The sequence below is a fragment of the Stigmatopora argus genome, chromosome 17 (genome assembly GCF_051989625.1).
Source record: "Stigmatopora argus isolate UIUO_Sarg chromosome 17, RoL_Sarg_1.0, whole genome shotgun sequence".
Classification (NCBI taxonomy): Eukaryota; Metazoa; Chordata; class Actinopteri; order Syngnathiformes; family Syngnathidae; genus Stigmatopora; species Stigmatopora argus.
In genome coordinates this window covers 9,070,837-9,095,654 of record NC_135403.1, presented here as the reverse complement: position 1 = coordinate 9,095,654, position 24,818 = coordinate 9,070,837, and the positions used below count along the sequence as shown (strand labels likewise).

Here is a 24,818-nt window from a genome sequence, read left to right as displayed (position 1 = left end):
TAGAAAGGGGGATGAACAGAGTGAAAAAAAAGATCCGGGCCGTTATCTTCAAACTGTTGCCCTTCGTTGGCAAAGCTAATAATGATTTCTCAAGCGCAGCCTCCAGACACGTCGAGCAACTCTTTCCTAACATAAGTTGGCCTTGAAAACGGTAATCCCTTTCAGAAAATAACTAACGGCGTATCAAGCCGTCGGCTTACAAGTCCTCTTCAGTAGCTGTCACTCGTGACTAATTAGAGGCCGAAAAGACGGGATTCAATCAGAAACTGCTTTTTCCTCAAAAAGGTCATCGCAAAAATTGAAAATTCCAGAAGCGTTTGGCATCTTGACCGGACGTTTGGTCGCCGGACGTTTGGTCGCCCGGACCCAAACGTCCGGCGACCAAAAGTCCGGCGACCAAACAAGGTATAAAAAAACACGGTCTACGCATCAATAAAAGCCAACAATGGCCCTGAGCAGTTTCACTGAGCCGACGTGTGAGTGTGTATGTACATGAGTTGTCCCCTTAGGAAGGGACGTCAGTCAGGGTCTTAACAAGTTCTCCAACAAAACACAATAAAAGTACGGGAAATTTGGCACTTTTCTTTAGCCTAATAATTAATAGGGCATTAAGTATGACTAAATAATAATTTGCAGTTTGTATTTAGGGAATTTGAGCAACAATTTTAAATGGTAATTATCAATAACCTTCCGGGCGACCAAACGTCCGAGTACCGTTTGGCATGTATATTAATGACATAAAGCAAACGTGATATAATCCATATCACGAAGCTAACTTGTCAATAAAGCAGTATCCGTCAATGTTGACCATAATCGCCAATATGGAAATTTTGAACTGACTCTCTGAGGTTCTTTGTTTGTTTAAATGTTCCTTTTTGGACATCTAAAACCTGGTTAACTATAGACCCCCGCAAAGCTTCAACCTGCTAAATCCACACGTTCCAACTTTCCAAATTTCGAAGCCGTGCCGGGACTGGAGTCTGCGACAGCTTATCTAAATGAGGCATAGTCGACGCGTGACATAATCACGTTGAAAGGATGTTAGCAGCCTGCCAGGAACATTGCTCCTAGCAACCACTGTGTTGCATTAGTGATGATTTAGCAGGAAGGCTCCTCAGGCTCCAGATCGCTTCACCTGAGCCATGAACAATGGCAAAAATCCACCCCCTCTGCAAAGGGAAAAAAAGAAATAAAAACAACAACAAAAGGCCAATGTGTGCATAACACACAAACACTTCACAGGATGTTATTCCTAACCTTCCACTCACAAAGCCCGCCTCCCTTTCCGTTCCCAAAAAAATAAATATATAGGTCATTCCGGGACTAAAAATGTCTCTGTGGGCCCGGGGCTTGCCAAGGCATGAAATAGACTTTACAGTATGTCCACCAAGAAACTTTGCTTTTTGTAGTTACCTATTTTTCATCCCGTTGCGCTGCTGTTAATCTTACATATGGCGTCCGTATCCACCCCCAACACCACTCCCACAAGCCTACCTCCCCTTTTGCTTCCGACCTGAATAAGATATCAGCAGTTTGCCACGGGAATACGACAGGCGAGACGCTTACATCCAGATAATACGTTTGCGGAACACTCATACAATGATATCCACCTCTGCCTCTCGCACTCGTACCGAGCTGATAAGAACCGAGTCGGCGGTGGATTTCAAAATGGAGGAAATGCGCGCCTAAATGACAATTATTCCCAATTTGCTTGCAACAATCAGACAGTCTGAACTTTGATAGTGGAAGAAATGCTGCGATTTATTTTGGTATTTAGTCAATTTATCAAACAAAACGTTGTTATATTTTTATGTGAAGACCAAAATGAACTGGAAAGCTTTGAATATCTTGCATAAGAGAATAAATGTGATGAAAAATAAGCTAAAATGAAAGTGAACTCACCTTGAAAACAGTTCAGAACTGTCTCAATTTTTTTTTAAATCTGGAAAGGAAAATACTTTCCCAAAACTACTTTTTATTAGCAACAAAATTCAGTTGATCAAACAGTTATAAAATCGTTTGTAAATGACGACTCAATTTGCCATCGTAGAGCCAATGAAAGTGACACTTTGAAGGTCTGACCTTTGAGAGGTTGCATTATGCCAAAGTGTTGTTATTAATGACTTTGTACTGTTGAATTACCTTTAATATCTGTTGAATACCTTTTAGCAAATCGCACAGTATGCTTCAAATTAACCTTGCAAGCACATATAATGGTGGATTGATTTCAGGAATTGCATTTTTGGGTCTACTTTTCAAAGAAAACCAAGAAAAAGGAATCAAAATCCATCTATAAAAAGGGTCTCCAAAAATGTATTATATCAGTACTTGGCCCAAAACTCATTATATTATGACAATGACTGATTTTATTTCTCCCTTTTAATGTTTAACGCTCTGCAGTAAAAGCATTGACATTTTACTGTCACTTTGTATAAAACCCTCACATGCAAGCCTGCAAAAAATAGCACTGGCTAATAATGTGAGGCTAAATGAACATGCACCACCATAATGAACATTTTCTTCCACCTCTACTGCTAATATACACTAAACTAAGAGTAAACCTAAAGCTAAAAGTGATTCAATGGAGTCATTTTAGCAGCTCTATTTGCTTTCGACCCACTCAGCAAACCTTTGGTTTCAAATTACATTTTTTTGTGCTTTTCCAAGCATTCTTGCCACCCGAGTCCTAATGTTTAAAATTACCGTGGCTGCGTCTCAAAATGGCCTTATGTTTATTTAAACCTCAAGGGCGGCAGTGGGGGTACGCGTCTGTGGTGTTTTCCTACGTCCAGCCAGCCGACCCTGGAGCCATTCATCAGACCGAGCGTTTTAAAGGCTTAAAAATGAGGTTTTAGGGGGGAGAGGGGGTTGCTTGGAACAGCATTTACCACACGGGGCGTGACGTTAGGCGCTCCCCACAAACCAGAGGGTGTGTTCAACAGAGACAATTATAGGAAAAAGGGAGGAAAAAATGATTTAAGAAAGGCAGTGAAAGAGAAAAGATTTAAAATTGCCAAAATGTGCATTTTTGAAATCAAAAGTTGTACAAATGTTTCTCTGTTTTTGTATCTCCGAAACCTGGCATTTGAAAGTTGTTTAAAATCCAATGATTGTATATCATTTGAGTACGCACCAGGGAAAAAAAAAATCTGAGTTGCAAATTGCAGTCTGGTTTAAAAGAAACTTGAGTAGACAACAAGAGGCGCTGAGCCAAAAAGAACCCAAAGATGTGAAAGATCAAAACAGGATGAGGAGGAGGAAGGAAAGCAGCCAAAATCTGACTCGGTGGATTCAATTGGAGTCTGAAGTGCGGCCAAAAACTCGAATGAGAAAACGGAAAAATAGCGATCAAGAAAGAAGCAAGAAGAGCACGAACACAAGTGTGAATTTCTATATATAGATATCTTCTTTTATTTCAATAATTAATCCCACTAAAAGTTGCAAGGACAACTTTTGAATGAAAGGCACAGGAACAATCAGACAACGCTGATATAATACTCAAAAGGAATTGGACAGTACAAAAGTGGACAGTCACACACTTACAAACTCCTCTGAAGGGAAGTCACTTTTCCAGGACGAGGGGAACGAATCGGACACAACAAATAGGCATGATCAAAAAGCCGGTAGGCAAACTATTCCTGCTTTTTTTCCTCCCCTTCGCTTGTATTGCTTTTGCAAAACGACACCGTCTAAAAAGTAGACGGCCATTGACCACGCTACGCGACACTTCGCTGGGCATATCGGAATCACAATACCGAGAAGAATGACAAACAAGATGTACTGGGCGGCAACATGTCCAAAATATTGTTTCCAAGACCTTGACATTAAAGGGAAACGTGTCAAAAACGAACAAAGCGAAGTCACATGGTAAAAACAAAACTTCCTGCAAATAGTGGAACTTATCTACTGGGATAAGAGAGTAGTCTATTGACAAATAAAAAAAAATGATAATATAGCAAAATGCCAGGGAGAAGGTACAATTCCATTTGAGTCTTTTAGAGCATATTCATCTCGTCTGCCAGATTATTATTCAAATGGGGTCTACTTTTAAAAATACAGAGAACAGACAAGTGAGAAAATGCTCAGGTGTGTCACTCATCGGAACATAAAAATTGAACTTGAACATGTCAGTTAACTGGAACTCGACACCAGAAAAAGATGCTTTAAAGTGACGTTTAAAGATCATTTCTGAAACTGCGCGCTAAAATAGTTCAGGAGTAATAAAACACCTGACTCCAGATTAAGTTCTCCTTCCGAAGGTGCTGCTGTTTTGTTGTTGTCTTGGTTATGTTTACCAATTTCGTCATACGCAGTTTCTGGGTATGATGACAATTAGGCTTTTTGTCGATTCAATGATGATGACAAAGCCTATGTCCGATTATTATCAACTTTTGTTTTAATGGGCTACATTTGCCTGAAAGGACGGAATTTATGAACTGAGGTAATAATAATTCCATTTGTCTGTTTGAATGACACACCTGTCAGCGAAAAGGATGGCCGGTATTCGCAGAGATGAGTTTTAGATCCTATATTTTCACACTTTGCACTGAACTTTACCTCCAACCTCTTTGGTTTTGTCATTGTAGCATGTCCAGTTGTCGCCGCTCTTTTCCTAAGTGGGTATTGGTCACTGCTTCCTAGTTATAGCTTGTCCAGTTATCACCTCTCCTTTCTTATGTGGGCACAGTTCAATAGTTCCTATTATAGACATTTGGAAGAGGGAGAAAAAGATGATTGCCACAACAATGACAGACCCTGCGAACGATTGAATTGATTGGAGCGGCAGACTTTTAAGACTTCATCCAAGCTTTCACGGGGCGGGGGGTTGGTTCCTCGTTTCGACCTGACAACAGAAGATTCATGCTACCCCTGCATTACTTGCAGCATGCTACGGAGGGGGAGGGAGAAAAATAAAAATAAATCAGTGCCGCGGCAAAAAAAATGTAAATGCACCGATCCACGTAAATCTACCCATGGAAAAATAGGATGAAAAGGTTAGATCCCGAGGGCAAATTTCCTAGGTGTTCGATTCAATGTTATCATGAAACACGATGATGAAATGAGACGGCAAGATGAGGGATGCGTGTGTTCGTATGGTGTAGGTAGGGGGAGGTGGGGGTCAGTGCCGCTTGGTCGCACATGTTGCATTAGCCTGCAAGCAAAGTGTCGCTCAGAGTCTGCCTCCTTCCTTTAAAGATGGCGCAACCAACCAAAGAAGGTTGCTTCTGATTCCTATCGCGCTCTCGCCTTCCCGATTCCCAGCAGAACCTCGTTAGTGGCCGACTCCTCTTTTCGGGCAGCAGCAAAATCAGTCAGTCAGTCAGTCAGTCGACAAAACTGAAAGGTTTTTCCTAACGCAGGAATTTTGGGCGCTTTCCTGCTCCTGTGCAAAGGAGAGCTAATGACATCAAGGATCTCAAGAGTTTGGAGCATTTAAGAGGTCCGGGATCCAGTCTCTCGGCGCGTCGGGCTGACGCCAACTCCATTAATTACCTGGCGGGCGAGGTGGCGGCCGATAGCCGCGTGAGGTACTCGCGCAGTTCCTTTGCCGCCTGGAAACGGCCGTAGCGCTTCTTGGGCTTGGTGCACTCGTCCAGCAGGGCCTCCAGCTGGCCGTCTTTGGCTATGTGGGTGGGTGGATCGTGGAGGAGGCCCCCGGTGGTTCCCCGCCATGTGGCGTAACGTGACAGCAGGTTCTGGCACACGGCGTAGTAGTTGTGGTCCACGGTGACCCGGGAGCACAGGGAGTCCTTGGAGAAAGAAAGGCAGGCCTCTCGGTCGCACTCTTCAAAGCGGCTCTCGTACCACACGTCGTAGTTTTCGGGCTTGTCTGCAGGGGGGGGAGACACAGAGTTAACTTACTATGAAACCAATAAATTTGAGGTATCCCCGATCTGATCGTGCGATCGGAAATCGTGCCGATCGTGTCACTTTTGGAGGATCGGAATCGGTTAAAAAATTGAGTTTTTGCTCCTACTATTTTTAATATAACCCGCTGAGCTGAGAAACGTAATAACCGCCCAATTTAGTCCGCCGAATGTATAATTTGCGATGTAGGATTGTAATTTGTAAAGTCTTGCATTGCCAGAGGACTGCTGTCCAAAAAAATGCAATTAAATGTCTTACTAGACTTTTTAATCGAGGATGGGGGGAGAAAAATGAAGCAGAGAGGGCCAAGAAGTAAGAAATTCAAGCTTCAAACAGACAAAACAGAAACTACATTTTACCCCACACGAACAAACAAAACATCTAACCTTTTCATTTGGCACAAATACACCATACTCCAGATTTATCAAGTGAATAAGGATTCTTACTTGATCTTATTTCTTAGCGCTTTTAACTCAAGGGGTGAGTGATGCGGGGGAGGAGGGAGCCAAGAAAATAAACAGGAATGATGAGGAGGGGAAGTGGTGGAAGGCAGCAGGGGGTTGCGTGGATGAGGGAATCCACAACAGGATGCAAATGCATTCCTGGGGCATTGGTGTTAATTCACTTCTTCTTTGGCTCATCACAGCAACTCAATCAAACCATCAAGTGCTGCCCCGTGAGCAAAAAGGAGTCCACGTGCACACGCCCCCAAAATAGGAGGGGCGCTTCGACATCAATCAGTGAGGTTGATTAAGATATATCTGCACACATGTGAGCGCAACACCAACTTTGATAAAGATGTGCTCAAGCACCGAGGTGAAGTGACAGCAATTAATGTTTCTGCACTGCACCGTGCCATTGATTGACAGGCAGCATCGAGAGCGTGCCATTCTTCTGGCCACAATTATATACACTTAAAGCAGTACAACAGAGTATGAGAAAAGGAAGCAGACGAAAAGCTTTTTCACAAGGACGAAGCTGAGCTAAGCAAAAAAAACTGAGAAGGTGGACTAAGGAACAGAAAGCAAAAGAAGCCCATTTCCTTCTTTTGTCAATGCTACGTTAAGGAGCACAGAGTGTGACGAAGGAGAGTTCCAAAATGATAGAAAATCATTTTCTGTTGAAATGAACTGGAACACATAAGCTATGTGGATGGTAGGTCACCTTGTCTCAATTATTTCCCAATAACCCTCTCCTAAAAAAGTACATCATTGTGGGGGACACGGGGGTTGTAACCCAAAAGTACCATTTGGGTACCCTTCGAAATTTATAGCTTGAGTCACATTTATCACATAGTCCAAAATTACATACCAAATTCTACTTTACTTTACAATGGGTTACATTAAACTGTAGAAAATGTCATTTTATTTCTCTAGATTTGTGTGTCAGCTGTCTGGACAGCCAATACTTCAAGCATAGAATGTTTTTTATGATTGCAATACCAGGTTAGCTATGATGTCTTATAGCAGTTACACCTGGTATTTCAAAAACACATTGTCTTGCAAAGAAACACTCAAAATGGTTTACTGTTTAATCTGAGTGCTTCAGTCTGAAACTACCTTACCTGGTCTAAAAATCACTCATTGAAAACCAACGAATGGATGCACATGTGAATGCACCATAGGTTTCTCAATGGCCTTTGGACTCTAGTGTCCAAAAGCCTCACAATTAGTTAACCTCCACGACAGGAAATGGCATCCATTGCAGTAATGGACTGTGTAAAACATGTTTGAACCAACCAGTTTGATTTAGAAATCAATTTGCCTCGCTTGAAAATGATGAAACTCAATCACCAGTTACTTTCGCCCTTGAACACTAATTGCCGGTCACTGAATTGTCACCTTGTAGGGGGGTTAGAGTGAATGTCCTACGGCCGCTCGGCACGCGGCAACGACCTTGTAATACTCATTACCGACATCGACACCCGCACTTCCTCCATGCTGAGCCACGACACATGGCACGTGCACAAAACGATCCGGGCACACCGACACAAAGGAGGTCCCATAAACTTGACGAGCTGGCCCGGGTAAGCCGCTTGAGTTGTCAAGCTCTCTGTGTCTGCCAGACAGAAAGTGTCTAGAGGCAGGATTGGATTTTAAAAGTGAGTAAAAGACACAGCGGGTCTCCCTGGAAAGCTTGCAGCTATCGGCTACAAACGTAACAAATGGGGGATGCTGCTTTAGCATTTGGCCTGAACTGATTGTCAGGATGAATTCATCAAATGAATCCTCGTTTATCTATAACAGTATGTGTAATGTAAGAGTACTCCCAAACAGAAAACAGAGACAACACAAATTGGTCCCAGGTAGCGCCTTAGGATCTCAGATAGGATTTCTAGATACAGGGACAAATCCGAAGGAAGTGACTGGATGGTCCTCTCGCACAGTGAAGTAGCCCCAGGAAGGCAGACCGAGGGGTAGGGATCAGTCACGCAGTGCATGAGATGTATAGCACCGTCCTTGTTATGAGGTTTATTTCAAGAATGCGGAGGGGGATGGAGGGAGTGAGCTCATTATCGGGACCATGGTTGCTTTGATGGGGATGAACATGTTGAGGGCAGAAGTAGATGCCAGATCCAGTAGAAGCAGAACTGGATGAGAATATTCTTAGAAGAGGTTTGGACGAAACAGAAGCTCCTCCCTGGAGCATTCCCATAACAGCGTCAGCCTGCGAGACTACACTTAATAGGTCGCATGCACAGCAGCGTTTAGTGTTTTGCACTGCACGCAAGTGTTGGTTTATGTTGGATTGATGTGCTTTTTTGGGAGATATTTTCTATTCCAAGACCCGAGGCATAGTCATTTGCTATTAGGGATATTGTTGGTTGACAATTTCAATTATTTTAGTGTAAATTGTTAATGCGCTGATATTCTAGAAATTGTCATGGGAAGAATTGCCATGGCAACTGAAAGAGTGGATGGCCAGAAGGTGTTCAGCTATTGATGTTACTTACTCTGCTTGATCAGTCGCTTGTCAGCCACGAGAACGTTCTCAGCATCGACGACGATGACCTTTCCGTCTCGGGGGCCGACTGCAAAGTTGTCGAAGCTGACATCCAGCAGGTAGAGGGCAAACTCGAAGTCGTTGTTGGTCAGCTGCTCGGCGATGTCCATCAGCTGCCGCGCCAGGTCCACTCGCTTCTCCCAAGGCGCGTTGTAGTAGCTCCACAGCTCCTCACCCACGTAGTTGACGGCCACCACACGACCACACGCCCCAAGGTACTTGGCAAATGGCCAGCCTTCATCTGATGGAAAGCTCTGAGAACAACAAACACCAGAGGAGAGAACAAACCTGAGTCGAACTGACAATTGCAAAGAAGTCGACTGTGCAAAGGAAGCGCGTAAACAAAAGAGCCAATTGGTCCAACAGGCTACGTTTCTCGTTGTCGGAAAGTACTTGTTTAACTTTCAATATTAACAGTTTTTTTCTCTAACAAAGAGAAAAAGCAAATAATCCCAGACATCAAACACCAAGTTGCCGTGCAGCCTTGGGTAACATTTGATACGGCAGCGTAAGCACAAGAGTTGAAAATCTGCCAAAAGGAGCGCATGAAACCAAGCCAGCACTGGCTACAGCGGATTAAATCTAATAGAAAAGGAGCCAACTTGCAGTGAAGCCCTAAAGGGACAAGCCTATATCCGCTGTGTGCGATTCCAGAAAAACGATAGGTTATTTGTGGCAGCAGAAGGTTTAGGTATTTATCGTGTTGATTTTAAGCGCTGCATGACGTTGGCTAACTGCATTTTTCAGGCCTGGACTGGCAAACAAGACGTCAGTCCATTGCAGGGCGAGCACGATAAATAATTACAGGGCAGTACGGTCAGACGGGTGTGGCATCCCCCCCATTTAAATCTGATTCAACCAACTAACTGAAAACAACTGCCAACATGGATGATCAAATGCAACCATTTATAAAAGTAGCTATTATTTCCTACTACCTCCACTACATCCCTATGAACTGTAACCACAAAGAAGTAGTTAATGCAAACTTACTGACAGGAATGTGTTACAAATAGTGTTGACTGCAATAACATGTCAAGTGTCTAAGAATAACATTGCATTTCTTTTAGAACACAGTATTTAAATTTGTTTTTTTGCAATTAAAAAATACTGCAGATGTGCCGGATCAGAGGCTTAAGAATGGGCTGCAACTTCCTATGTAATGAATACCACAAAAGCTGCTGTTCCTGGCAAGGCAGCCGCCACACAGTGACAGAGAGGAGGGTAGGGAACTTGTGTTTCCGAGTCCTGAAACCTGATAGCGTTGGTGAAATGTCAAGGAACAGAGCATGTTACTCGTGGCAGGGTGTGAACTACTCCTGATCGCCATGTCACACTGTCACCAGAGGAAACGTGATGCTCAGCTGGCTCTCGGTGCCTGCAAAGAGGCTTTTGCATATGCATGGGAACATCTCTTTAAATATTAATGAAATACAAATTATTTAAACGTATATCCCTATTCTCACGGATCGCTGCACATTGACAGCGTAGGAAATTTAATGCACGTAAGTGGATATGACAAAAAAAACATATAGCTGGTTGAACAAAAGCGGAAATATATTGCTTAAATGTTGAAGCTGTAAAAGGCAAAGGAAGTTTTGTTCTTTGAATGCAAACCATTCCAAGAGCATTGAAAAATGTACACACCATTACTCTAAAGTTTTGTGCTTCAAATTGAAATCAAAAGGGGACCTTATAGCAAAGAGGCAGCAGTCCTAACAACTCTTTCAACATCGACTAAGCTGTAATTTACCAAGTGAACTGAAGAGAACCAAAAGCATCAGTCAGTTAGCAGCGTAGAAATAATGCAACAAGCCAAATATATTCCCAAAGAAACCTTACCCCAAAAATGACTACTGAATGGACAAATGATAAAAAATTCATGAGAAAACATATCCGAGACAAACCTACTCACGTCTGTCTGTTTTGTCATATAAATGTAAACCATACCCTGGTATTTTGTGATATTAATGTGACCAAAATAGACACAAGATCACAGGGAGAGGACAGGAAGAAGGTGCAAACTGCACAGCTTCAACTGAAACATTTCCCAAAGGTATCCCAATCAATTGGGCACAGACAAAATTGCGTCCAGAAAGCACAACAGGCTTCAATTTGACTGTCACTTCACTTGGGCCCGTCATCCTGTCTTGGCTAGGACTCATTCCCTATTCCGTCCTTACTTTTGGATTAATAGCCTCTCACAACAACTTTCCACATTTGTAATATTGGCAGAAAGGGGGAGAGTGGCATTTATTTCAGTACAAGCTTAAGTGTCCACTGCTTTGTTATGGCTTGGACACAACTGACAATTTAGAGAGATGCCAGAGGAATTTTGGATTAGAGACCAAAGAGGCTATATAGCTAAAGTGGCTTTCTACACGTACAAAGTGGGTATAGCAAGATTAGATTGAAGCCGGATCATTCGATCGTACATCCCTATCAGGCCCGCTTCCCTTTGACCCAAATTCAAACCTTGGATTGCTCCATGGTGATGAAATTCTAAGCAGCTCTTAGCCATGTTGACAAAACTTAGCCTCTCCAATGTAATAGCTAAACCGGCTTTGTAAAAATTCCATCCTCTCCGCTCAGTGGCCCCGGACCAGGTTGGATAAATAGGAGTCTAGAGGAAGCCAAATCAAAGGGAGTAAACCCACATTGGCCTGCCCTCTTTTGTTGTCAGTTTACGCAACCAAAGTGCCGGAAGCTCGGGGTGGATATATGAAGGGTGGAGGGGGTAGGAAAAGGATGATTAACCTCGGGCTACTTTGAGACTTACTGTCAGCATCCGTTTTGAGAAGGCCTCTGTGTCTTTCAGAACCCACATCCTCTGTTCTTAACATAGATGCTGCTCATTCAAACGCACTGACGTCTTTTAGTACGCTTCATCAATTACGGAGATTGTCACAACTCGTATGTGGGTGCCATTTTCAATGAGCAGCCTATATTTACTTCTGAAATGCAACGGGGCCGAAGGCGAAGACTACCGAACGCTAGCGTACATGAAACACTCAAACTTCCTATTGCCGAGCTTGACAAATACACCGCATGTCTCACCAATCATTCTCTCTCAGCGCTCTTTAAAACGGTAAATCTGCAGAAGCCATTACCGTCTGCAATGAGGCATAGAAAGAGGAGCACAATGAATTGGCTAAACTACGAGGCTATCTGAACAGAATTGGAAGATTTCTGTGAGTATGTGGTGCATGCAGGTTGTAAGTTTTACCATTTGTCTCTCCTGGTTATGCAGTAAATTTGAAATATGCTGAGACTGCAATATTGGTTACGACAATCCAACAACTTTTGTGAAGCCAAATCTTCCTCTCTGCTAGTTGAAATGTATAAATTTTGTATGTGGAAAAAGAAATAAATTTTAATGTGTACTTTTCAAGTGGCCAGTTGCAGCATATGAACAATGGATATTCAATATGAATTATTTGCTCACAGGATCATTATTTTACACTTGCAGCTTTCAATCTTGCGGCTACTGATGCTTCCGCTCTCAACATAGTATCAGAACCATCATAGGGAAGCATAGTCCACACCATTCGTTTACGGTAATTATCTGACTGGGGCAACCTGCATCGGCAGCGTGAATACACACTTTTGAGATAAGTTGTAGTCTCTCACTAAGCTTATAGTAAAATCATAAAGTGATGTTTTATATCTAATTATGACAACCACAACACCCTTAACACGCCCAGTGCTGAGAATATCTAATCATAATGTTACATCCAAGCGCACGGTCAAAGTTACAGATTATGCTGTAAACTCATTGATCAATTTGTGACTATGGTCAGGAGTTGCATATCGCATGTCATACTTCTTTTATGACAAGGGAGTTAGGGAGTTCTAAAACACGTGAAAGTAATAAACAGGAGTGTCAAACACACACAGACAAACGTGAGTGTTTTTATTACTGGTGACCTCACGGTGACTTCTAGGTTCAGCCCTTCCTAAACCTAAAAGGTAGAGCCGGTAGAGCACAACAGCAGCATTGAATGGAGATGTGTGTGCTTTCCGCTCCCCTTCCTTTAATACAACAGACACACTGGCGTCCTCCCGGGGGTAGGGGGGGATTGGAGTGGGCTGAAATGAAACGGGGCCACAGACAAATGGGCAGCCTCGGGAGGAGGAGGATGAAACGACTAGAGCGAGCGGCACAGGGAACACACACCTGCGTCCTGACATCTGCTGACAAAGACGTGCCCTTCTACTGGACAACTTGGGGGAGGGCACGAGCGTGCATGCGGGACTTCGAAAGAAGCTCTTTGTGCGCGTGTTTGTGTCTCTACGTGAAACTGTATCCCGCCGCATATGAATGAGAAAATGCAACGTGACCGGAGCTGATAACAACCTCTTTTCAGGGGCCGAGTAAACATCAGCAGCTCCCAAGATATTGCCTTGGCTACCCTGCAAGAACACTGGCCAATCAACTACACACACATGCAAGTGAGCAAATACTGTGGCGCAGAGCTGCATTGATACATGAAAGCCTTAAAAATTGGAAATGGAGGGTAACAACTTTGAAGCAGTGGATACCTATAGAAAATGAGTAGTTAGCCACACGAATAGTTCATGGTGTGGTTTAAATGCTCAACATTTTCTGTCCTCAACTAAACCCAAACGTTTTTATGACAAGCAAGTTGGGACAGGGCTCTAGAGGCGAGTCCCGAAGATCAAATGATCAGCGTCGCCTGAGGAAGTGTGGAGGACAGAAGCGTTCGTGACAGACACCACAAGAGAACGGTTTCTCATTGAGGCAAGTGTTTTGAGACTGAGTCAGATGTGCCTTTGTGAAGCTGGGACTGCCATTCTGGGGTTAGGAGGGAAAAACAAATGTCTTATTCGCCTTGTGCATAGCCAGGATGTGTAGTGAGCCCCTTCTGGTATTTTGAGGGCAATTGAAGTCTCAAATTGTGTCTGGTAGCCCAAAGCGAGTGCTCATACCTCACTAGGGAAAAGGCAATAATCGCCCCATCCTGGCAAGCATGGTCCTAGATATTTTTCTGTGATAGCTATCGCCCATAAAGTAGCTCATTGCAATCTCTGTTCTGTTGACCAAACCTGCATGCGATGGCTGCAACGCCGTCTGTTTTTCATAGCTGTAAATTATTTGTGAGGAAAGTGAATTGAGAAAGTATTTCTGTAAAAGATAAAAAGATGTGCAGTGTGGTTTGATTACGAATTTCCTCCGTCTGCCTCATTACTATGGACGTCGTTCAAAGACTGCAAAATCACCCTCTGTGAAGCTTACAGCCTTCCTGGGAAGAGAAGAAATTGTTCTGTAAAGACAATTTAAACTAAAAAAGAATTCTGAACACTTTTGTAAACATTACATTTGACTGTAATGGGCATTTTATGCATATTGGCATGGATGCAGTCTCCCCCTTACTTTCAAAGTGATCCAAAAACACTGCTTCTTTTTCATTGCATGTCAAAACTCTGATTAAAGCATATCAATTAGCTAAGCTTTAACAATGGGATTGAAATCCCTTTAAGATATCACTTTGTAGCTCTTGCAATAGTCATTACTTTATGAAGCCTGTTGATAAATGAGTCAGTTTGAACTTTTTTTATCCTGACTGTCAAATAAAATACTACATCTACTGAACACAGATAAAAGAGGGCAAGCTAAATATGGTATGTTCTGTGTTTGGAGTGTAAAAGACAATGAAAATGAAGGAGAGAAGAAAAAAGAAAGGGGAAAAGAAGGAAGGGGCAGGCCTAGTGGTTTCTAGTGATAACTGTGTGCTGACCTGAACCTGAGCCACGGAGTACAAACCTCATAAATCCCCTTTAATGGGAAAGCCAAGAATGTATAAAGTCAAAGGCAGGCGATGTTGAATCAGTCTGGGTGGCTGAGCCGCCCACGCAGAGTGGGGAGGAACCCAACTGGAACGTGGGCCTCACTTCCGATGGCTGTGGGTTTGAGGTCAGCATCAAGGGTTGTGAATTGCAGAGACACAGGCAATTATAGAGTTGCATTGAGCGTAAAACTGCTTTAAACATTGCTGAAGATAGAGCCATCTCGAAACTCACTATTTCCACTTTGAGAAGAATTTCATGAAACACTCACATTGAGGTAGCTATACTTCCAACTCGAGTACATTTAGATATCTATTGATGCGGTGTCTTGTGCAAACATTTTCTCTGACCGAAACCAAGCGCCTTGTTCTTTTAATGCTAAAGACAATTTTATTACAGAGGGAAAGTGCTTAAACAAGTCTTACTGTAATATAGAGATGTTGAAATCTCCTGGGCATCCAGGGGAGCAAAGAGCTACTTTTTACTTATCCATATTGGTTGCGGTTATGTTAAGAAGCCCAGGGGAAAATGTGGATTGTGTGTGACTTGACTTTGTCCTGTGTCCTACAAACCAGGTCAGTGGATATAACACTGGGGTGGGTAGCAGGCGTTGACAGAAAGAAGCTTGAGTTGGGGGATGGAGGGGGTGAAGCTGTTGGGTGGTATAAGGTGCTCCAGTGGGGGGTGGGAGGTCAACCACAGGCATTTATACCTAACCAAACACAGCTGTCACGCATGTGTTTGTTAAGGATTATGGGGACACAAGCAGACAGCCTCATTCAAATGGGAAACAACACCACAAGGCTCTGTTTAGCTTGTACAACAGAGACTGCCATCAAACTTTTCCCTACCCTCCACCCTCCAACAAGGAAGCCATCCAATGAGGGCATCCAAAAAAGGGGAGTTGGGCCTGGATAACTCTCTATCCTAACAGGATTCAGTCTGTACACAAAGGACTAGAAGAATAATGAAGGGGGGATTGGGACCACTTGAATCAGGGTTAAGCGGCATAAACAGCTCCTCTCTTATGTGCTAAGGAGAGTCACGATTCACAGGAAACAGGAACAAAATAAGGAATTAATCTCTAAAGACTATTTACTGTTGGACCTCAGCCACTGAAACTGCCTCGAGGGAAAGGAGTTAGTGTCACCACAGAATTGAAAGCATGTCTGTGATTACAAGGATAAAAACTGCCTGAAAAAGCCATATCGGGAGTTTGTTGCACACAATAACATACAATTTAAGGTTGCATTGCAAATTATTTACTCCTGCATAACAGGACTGCAATGGGTTTTATCTAACAAGGGAACGTTGTTTCAAATGTAATGTTGTATATTCGATTGGCTTCTTGCTTGACAATGAACTGATCATGGGAGAGTCAAGTCTCATGTGTCATTTTCACCGTGTGCCAGAATTACCAGTTTCCTTTCAATTCAGTCCCCAAAGAAGTTGAGGATTGTGATTGATTATTAAGAACCTCATTAAATTCACAAGGCTATGGGGGAAAAAAACAAAGACCACAGCATGCTGCTAAAGTAGCTTTTGATTATTTGCTTCACATTTATGTTAAGTTCCTGCTGTCCAAAATGTTAGCATCGACAATAAGGTCATCCATCAAATCTGTGCTCCGCTTTTTTTCTGCACTGCTGCATCAGTGTCATATGTTGTGCAGAAAAACAGATGGCTCTACACGACAGGATCTTTCTGACAAGCATGTTAGTGTCAGCCAAGGACGAGTGTTAAGAGGGGAGGTGGTTCTTGGGAAGGTGGTAACGAAAAGGGAGGCGAAAGCAGCACAGATTTGAGTCTGGAGGAGATGAGAGTACCACTGGCTGGGTGAAGCCCACAGCCTGTCAGTTCCTATTCTGAGCTTCACTGAGCAAAACAGAGCAGAGGAGCAAAAAGGGTGCGAGCAAAGTCACATGTTCCTGGCCCACTTGCAAGGCTTAATGATTTGGAATGGTAGACCGGACAAAACGAATCTAATTCTCTGTTGGACCAGATGTACGGTGGTAGCACATATAACGCGAGCATAACCTGATGAATCAGTGAGTCAGTTAGCCAAAGGAAACCGTGCCAAGAATGGCAAATTAGCTGCAACAAGGAAAAGACTTTATAACCAATGGAGGGAAGAGAAGCGAGATCAGCATTTCTAAATACAAACATCCTCAGGCATGTTCCAGCTAAAAAGGGAGAGCAACAAGCTTTGCAATGTTTTGGTCTTTTTAGTGAGGCACCCAATCAGAAGGGACACAAACACCCATCTGTCATTTGAAATTATCCACATTTTAGTTCACGTATTCTGAACTGAGCTTGTACCCGTTGATGTAATATGTTTTTCCAAAATATTAAGTGCTCCAACGAGCAATTTTAACATATAATCAAGTTAAAAAATTGGCTTGGTATCGAGCGAATTTGGAAAAATTACCATCAACCAATCTGACCTGCCTGCGGCAATGATTGTCTATTGGACTTTTGTAAGAGCCGGTCAGTTTCTGTGGACTTGCTATCAGAATGTTTTGTATACTGTGGCTGGTTAGGAAGAGCATTAGAGCATAGTAAATTTGTCCATTTTACAAAGCCGTATGCAAGAACTCGAGAGGCACTCCTCGCTGTGCAAATAATTTTCCACGTTCTCTAAAGCAGGGGAATGCTCACTGAGCCATTCATTACACAGTGCATTGAAGGAGAGCAATACTGAAAGCAAAGCAGGATGGTGAGACAAACAGTGAGAGAAGACTGATCTACTAAAATATGCCTGTAATTATTTCTCAGTATTAGCCCCAGGCATCTCCTTAGGGCTTGATTTTCGTGCAAACTGAATTATGATGTCAATTTAAATAGGAGGCCAAGTCAATTGGCCGGCATCAGGTGACTTTCCCTACTGAGGAGGAAGACAAACTTATTTTTATTATCTGATGAAATTAGCATTTACTGTATGTATGTTCAGGGGCAACACAAATTAGCACAGAAACACAAGACAGCTGTAGCATTATAATTGGAAATCTTTCCACTATCATATTAGACCCGTCTATTTTTTTCTTCTAAAAAAGGATTGTTAGGAGAGCCCATTTCTGAACATTTCAAGCCAAAGTATTCTGCATTTAAAAAAACCAATGAATCATAAATGAGAACAGCAAATGGAGATGGGGACTTTACTCACCTAGGAATATATTTTAAACGGTTATTCAACTACACACTTACTGTACAAAGGTTCCTGGGTTTACAACAGAGTGATGTTCCAACTGAGGTTACATAACCTAAAATTGTACAGTCCGATCTCACGGTACTAGATCGCAAACATGAAATGATCATATTAAATACAGTTAGCACAGTGACAACTGCATGAACGTTCTTGCTGTGTGACTATGCATTCTTTCACAGCTGCGCAAAACATGCATGCAGAATATTGTGAAAGATTTATCTTTTGAATGGACAGCAATGATATTTATCATGTGAAAGCATTGCATTCAGCCAAGAGGAAACCAAGGAAGGACTGCAAACAGCTTTTGTATTGTTCTATGGTCATTTTTGTCGTCTAAAAATATTTATTCTCTAGGGCCAAATGGTCTTTCATATGACAGAGGAACGGAGGCTGTGTTTGCGTGTGCGCCATGTAGTGCACAACAACACACAGAAACGGGCCATTGTTGGCCCGGGCCAAAACAGCACAGCAGATTGTTTCCCACTGACAAAGGAGGTCTGGTGTCTCAGAGAAACGGGGCCGATTTACTGCCAGTGGCCTCAAAAGTAAAATACAAGCCATTCTGAGAGCCAGAGCTCAGCTCACTGAGCAGACAGTAGAAATGTTGCACACATTATTCAAGTGAATAAAGCCAGAGGAAAGGGATGCACTGCCAACCAACAAAAGCAGGAAATCACTTGTACTACGGACGGTGAACCTGAAAATTGTAAATCTTGCAGTGAAGGCCTTAAAACCTTACTGAACATTGCAACAAAACAAAACCAAAAAGAAGTGGTGGGAATGCAACTTCATTAAACCTTTCTTCTATTTCTGTTAAAATCCAGTCTGCACATAACTAGTATAACCTCTGGCAAAAAGGAAGACCTACAGCATTTTCTCTCTATATTGTTCCATTAATCGTCCATAGTGTACTGCTTCGAAACCATGTAGACGGGATCTTTTGGTCTTTATGACCAGTGAAGCCAAGATACCATCATCCAGAGAGATTTCACAATATCTCATCGATGTAACGATCTACGTTATATACATCTATGTGAGGGTCTGAAACACAGAGACTTGGGCTCGTGGTAGAATGCCAAGAGCCACGGTAATGAAATAATCAAGAGTTTGTGAAGCATACACCAATACAATGAAACAGAGGAAAGACGGAGGCGGAGAAACCAAGGCAAGAGACGGATAAGGGGGGAAAGGGGAATGACCACACAAGGCTAATCAGGCGTTATGGATCAACTGGAGATAAAAGCAGCTGATCTCGCTTTTTGTCTTCTGGAATGCCTGGAGGTGTCCGGCCCGATGAGTAAAAGGCGGAGGGGGGTTGTAGGTCAGTCTGTGAATTATTGGAAGTCTACATGGGCTGTGACCATTGTTGTTCTGTCGAGACACGGTCAATGGCGGATTTAAATTGAAATTGATTGGAAGCTTGTAAATCACAGAGGGAGGCAGAAGTGACCGCGGTGAAGGGGGGGATGCTTCTATGACCCTATGAAGCCTTTCTGACTTTCTGAATAGCGACTTAGTGTCAAAGCTAAAGCATAAAAAGGTATACAAATAGGCCTTTGACTGTTTGGAAGGAAGCTTGAAACTGACTTGGTTTTGGTCTCGCTGTAAAACTAATCAGTTGGCATTGAGCTCATTGAAAAATGAGCCAAAATTCAGCATCTTCAAAGAGTGTCCTTAAGAAGAGTAGTGATCATCCCGATTATACCCACATAATGTGCGGGATCTGAAATTAAAAATAACATCATCTTCTTGGATGCAGATCATGTTATCAAAGTGTTTGCTTTCTGTTCTTTGTTCTCACACCCATGTCTCACAACACTACAAATAAAAGTAAACATAAGGCAACCACATTTCACTGTTATCATTGTTCTTAGAATTTGCATTCCGGAAGCCAATGTCTGCAGACTCGCCTCGTACTTGTTGCGTTTTGAAAGGCAGCAATATCAGATGCACACTCCCAACCATGCAGTCAAAGGCTCCACTCAGTCAGTCAGCATTTCAGGTGTTTTCATTTGGTGCATTCCCACCTTTTGAGAGTTACAGCAGAATATATTAAGGCTAGTTCAAAAACACCTCTCCACCAATCCCTGATAAATTGCATTCTTATTAAAAAGCAGAAATTACAAACCAGACAACACTATGATATACTACATTCCAAGCACAGTCTCCCACTGATGAGAGCAGCCGACTGGACATGTATTAAAATTAAACAGAACTTGGACCATTTACAGATGCAATCCTGAATAATTCAAATATGCCCTACATATAGTGTTAAATATGCAGTGTTGCCGCCAGCAAAAGCCTCTCATCTTCCAGGAGGCCACAGCTCTCAAAACCATCCTTTAGAAGAAAAATATACTATAGGTCCTTCGGAGGTCGGATAGCTAGTGTTGCCAAAAAATCTTAAGCAGGTGCAACAGTTCCTCCTAAATCTACAAGAACTTTTTTTACCAAGTAATTTCTTGAAAGAGCTTTATTTACTGGTGCTTAATGGTGAACTTTTCCAAACAAAAACCTGTACAATAACTACTAATAAATTACTACTACTTGGTGTAATGATTCCAATTTTTCAATATAACGGTCAGTGCATCGATCAGCTTACACATTTCACCTTAAACTCACCTCTATCCAGGTCGGTCCACCTGTGTGGAGTTTGCATGTTCTCCTGTGTGGGTTTTCTCTGGGTACTCCGGTTTCCTCCCACATTCCAAAGACATGCATGGTAGGCTGATTGGAGACTCAAAAATGCCCCAAAGTATGTGTGTGAGTGTGAAGGATTGTTTGTGCCCTGCGATTGGCTGGCCACCAATTCAGGGTGTCCCCCTCCTTTGGCCCGAATATCAGCTGGGATAGGCTCCAGCACCCCCCACAGAGATGAGAACTTACCTGTTTCAAGAGTCTAAATCAGAGTTTCATTAGTTTTGTCAATAATAGGGCAAATGTAGGAAAAGGTATTTGGCATGACAATAAGTTACCCTTGGCTCATGCACTATAACTAAACCTAAGTGTTGGGACTAAAAGAAATTACCTGGAGTACAAGTGGTTCCGGGTTGAATGCTAAGGTCATAAGGAGCTGCATTCTCTCCGTATCCTTAAGGTTTTTAAGTAGAAAGCTGCCAGAGTCTTTGGTCTCAGCATACCGTCGAACCACACGATCCAGCAGCCGCTGAGAGGGACAGTGGACCAGGTCTGACCAGCCCTCGACTACTTCTGGAGTAAGTAGACGAACGTCACCATTGATCCTGGCAAATTCAGTTTTGTACATTGCCTGGATAAGATCGCAGCGTGGCCTTCCTGTGGCCCTCTTGCAGATCTTCTGGTCTATCTCGGCCAGCTCCTGGTTGGAGCCGAGTCGCTTCAACACGATGCGACGCGTGCCCTCCCTGGGTTCCCCATACTGGGCAAAGTAAACATTCTTGACGTTGAAGATATCGAGGAAGCGCAGCCGCCCCCACGTCTCAAATGAAACCTGTCCGTTCATGAACTTGCGGCACCAACTCGTGCCGAAGCAGGCGGGACACTTGTTGAGGTTGATGAAGCGTCGGTCTGTGAGCTCATTCTTTTGGAACGACGCAAACAGGTTATGGGTGTTCATCAGCAAAATGACAAAAAGCCCCAGCACAAACAGGAGCTTGAGACAGCGGTACAGCCGGCCAAGTTTGAGAGGAAGGAAGCGCAGCATGGTGGGCGCAGGATAAGGTTGGGAAAGGGTTATGTCTAGGGATTTGGCGGAGGGAAAGGTATCCAGATGGTTGTCAGCGAGTTGACTTCAACGCCACCCCGTCATGGTGCATCAGGTTGGCATCTAGAGCAACAAGATGGGGTGAGGTTTGCAGTCCCTGTCTGTGGCTGGTTAGTCATGTTCAATCAGGTTTCCGATGTATGAGTAACCTTGGGCCAGGAACTCTGCAAGTACATAAAAATAAAGAGTGGCAAACTCATTATATCAAGTCACAGCAGAAAACAAATTCACGGAACTGTAATTATCCATTTTGTTCTTGGCTAACAAGTAAATGAAAATGGAATGTATGATACCTCGGAAAAAAAAGCATTTTTGAGAATAAGGAATTGGCAAACAAATTTATTTCTTCCAATTGAAGTCTGGGAGCTTTTTTTTGCTATTCGTGCATAGATGAGATGGCTCATGGCCAATTCAAGAAAAGCTTCCAGCGCCTGTTTGAACATTTTCTCTCTAAGAAAATCTTTTTATGTATACTTGCAATAAAAAGAAAAAAGCCCGGAGATGGTGGGGATATAAAATTACCAATCAAATTAAGACTAAACCGCCTGCTTCCCAGTGCAAATCAAAGTGTAGTGCCTTCTCGTACTGCAGTTGTATCACCTTAGAAGTTTTGACTTTACAAATTGAGCAATCTCTTGTTGCATTGTGAAAAGAGCCAAGTATATTCTTTGATTAAAGCTGGCCAGCTTCTTTCTTAAATACTGATATTCTTTGAAAAATGACCTTTCCTACCATCGCCAAGTTCATGGCTTTAAAAATAAAACCATAAAAACACACCGTAAGCCATAAACTCCACTGCCACAGAGGGTCGTGCCAAGAATTGAGCGCAAAACAAAGACACCACAATCTGGGATCAGGGACAAGAGACTTTGTCTAAGACTAAATCATGTTAGACTTCCAATCATCTTTTGAGCAGCTTTGAGCTTTAAGATGCTTCAAGAAAGACAATGAGGGCAGCCATGCAAATTACCCGTCTTCAATTAGAGCTCATTAGAACATGCCTATTAGACTAGAGCGAGGGCGCGGCTAACGAGCAAGCAGATTAGTGTGGAACACACTGACAGATTCCTTGTGTTAGGCCTTCAAGATGCGGGCTTATGTCGGAGGGCTCAGAGTGGCCCAGTGAGCGACAGTGCAGACTGTTGAAAATGTGTAGTCTCCGATAAAAACCCGCATCCACCTCCATCTGCGCTTACCTAGGCCAATATTGCTAAAAATAGACAGAATCCAATTAAGAGGAAGTAGACACAGCTGCACTGCATTTTTTAAGAGGAATCTAGATTTATGTACAGTGTCTACCTGCTCTCACTGTAAAACCTGTGAGTGTTTAATGTACCATAAACAAGAGGGAAAGCCTGAATGGCGATCTGCCGCATCCGAATGCCATTCATTGATTTATGAAATCATAAAAAAACATCATCACTTTAAAGATTTTACGAGTGAATAATGTTTAGGGCACATTATATATACAAGGTGAGAGCCACAATACGGTGAGTTATGTTGGAGGTGGGTGGAAATGTACAAGGCAATCCTTTATGCTTTTTGAGTTTGAAAATTGACTTTGAGTGCACAAGCTAAAATAAACCAAAATTTTGTACCTCAGCATCACGCCGACTTCCACAAACTGTCTGTAGTGATAATCGAAAAATACACAACAATAACCTCTCAGGAGTAGGGGCCGTTTTGCCCGTGCTAAAAAGCCAACAGGGTAATTTGATAGTGTCCCAAGAACATTTTTTTTCTTAAAGATAATCGTATTGGTTTAGAGAAGAAGAAAAAAAAGAACAGTCAGCCAACAATGTCAATACAGGCCAAGAAAGTACAACTTTTACATGTCACTACAAGAAGTAAGAGAGTGTATCGCTGGAGGGTAAAAAATGGAATATCACGTTGCAGTAAGATATTAAATCAAAAGCCATTTAGCTTTTGACATAGGCGGTTAGGGCATTGACATGGCTGCCCAGATCTTGGGAGTAGATATAAGATTTAACTAGGATCAGAAAGGGGCTCAAGGGATGGAAGAGGAAAAGTGGTTAAAAGTCCCTCACCTCCACAAAGCACTTGAAAATACCTCGGACAAACTCGGACAGGGCAGAATAATGAGATGCACTGAGGGGCAACATAACATGTAGCGTCTTGCCCTCTCCTGAGAGAACAAGTGTTAGGCCTCAATTACCCAAGGAGCATTACCAGGATTATGTCAATGACCGTGTTAACTGCAGCAGCAAAAAGATAATGCACACGGAGCAGGTTTTGTTTCCGTTAACAACTGGCAAATGGCGGTGGTAGCACTGGCCAACATACAGTGAATGCAGGAATAAACCATTATAATAGCTTTTTCTTAACACAAATCAAAAGTGAATCCAAGAGAAATGTAGCATTGATACACGAGATAAGTGTACAACATACTGCCTTAGCGCAACTGTGTAAATGGGAAGTCATAACGTGGATATTATTCCCTAGTAATTACCCTTCAACGGCTGCTGCTCGTCATTGACTCACTGTCTCATACAGTACAGTGTGTCATCACAGCTTGCCGTGCACATTGAGCTTCAGTTCTTTGGAATTCCCATTGGCTGGGAAGGTCGCCCTTCTGGTTTTAGACAAGGGTAAAGACCACTTAATGCGCTCTATGGAATCCAGTCCCTCTTTCAGTCTGAACCAGATGCTGGCCAACAGAATAGAAATAGGAACCCAGTGGAAATTAAGGCTGAGAACAAACCTTTGCCCAATGTCAAATTAGCCTCTCTCTCTCTCTACTGCATTTCACCCCAGCGACGGCTTGTCTCCTGCGGCATGCCAAAAGCAGGCTTAGGAGGGAAACCTAATACAGAGCGGAAACCCTGTTTAGAATAAGCAGCAAATTGCCTCATGTGAGCAGAGAAACTTTTTCAGCACATCTGCTGTTTTTCCCGTGCCTCACGAAAAACAGGCAAAGAGAATGGGGCAAAATCAAAAGGCGCCCCACTCTGCATGCATGGGAAATGAGCCTCACATGCAAAACGCAGGTTTCAAGTTGGGGCAGATGCTAAGAGCCGCAAAATGCCTCATTACCGGGAGGAAACAGGGGCACGATGAAGCAAAAGCTAGGCTCTGTGTTGACTTAAAACGGAATGACAAAGGTTGCGACAGGCGGCGGGCGGGTGACGCTGTAATATTCTAATACTCCATCTCATCTTCAGCAGCAGGGTTTGA

General features: G+C 42.9%; 1 protein-coding gene across 3 annotated transcripts in view; it reads right to left on the bottom strand.

The window, feature by feature from the left end:
• Positions 1-3,383: 3,383 nt before the first annotated feature.
• dipk2ab (divergent protein kinase domain 2Ab) overlaps positions 3,384-24,818 on the bottom strand; it is a 29,340-nt gene continuing 7,905 nt past the window's right edge. For all 3 annotated transcript variants that reach the window (XM_077624434.1, XM_077624433.1, XM_077624432.1), the window contains 3 exons: positions 20,910-21,787; positions 8,822-9,125; positions 3,384-5,830 (listed from right to left, as the gene is read on the bottom strand). In XM_077624434.1, the coding sequence (XP_077480560.1) occupies positions 5,490-5,830; positions 8,822-9,125; positions 20,910-21,563 (1,299 nt within the window). In that variant the 5' untranslated portion in view covers positions 21,564-21,787 and the 3' untranslated portion in view covers positions 3,384-5,489. The remainder of the gene's footprint in view (positions 5,831-8,821; positions 9,126-20,909; positions 21,788-24,818) is intronic.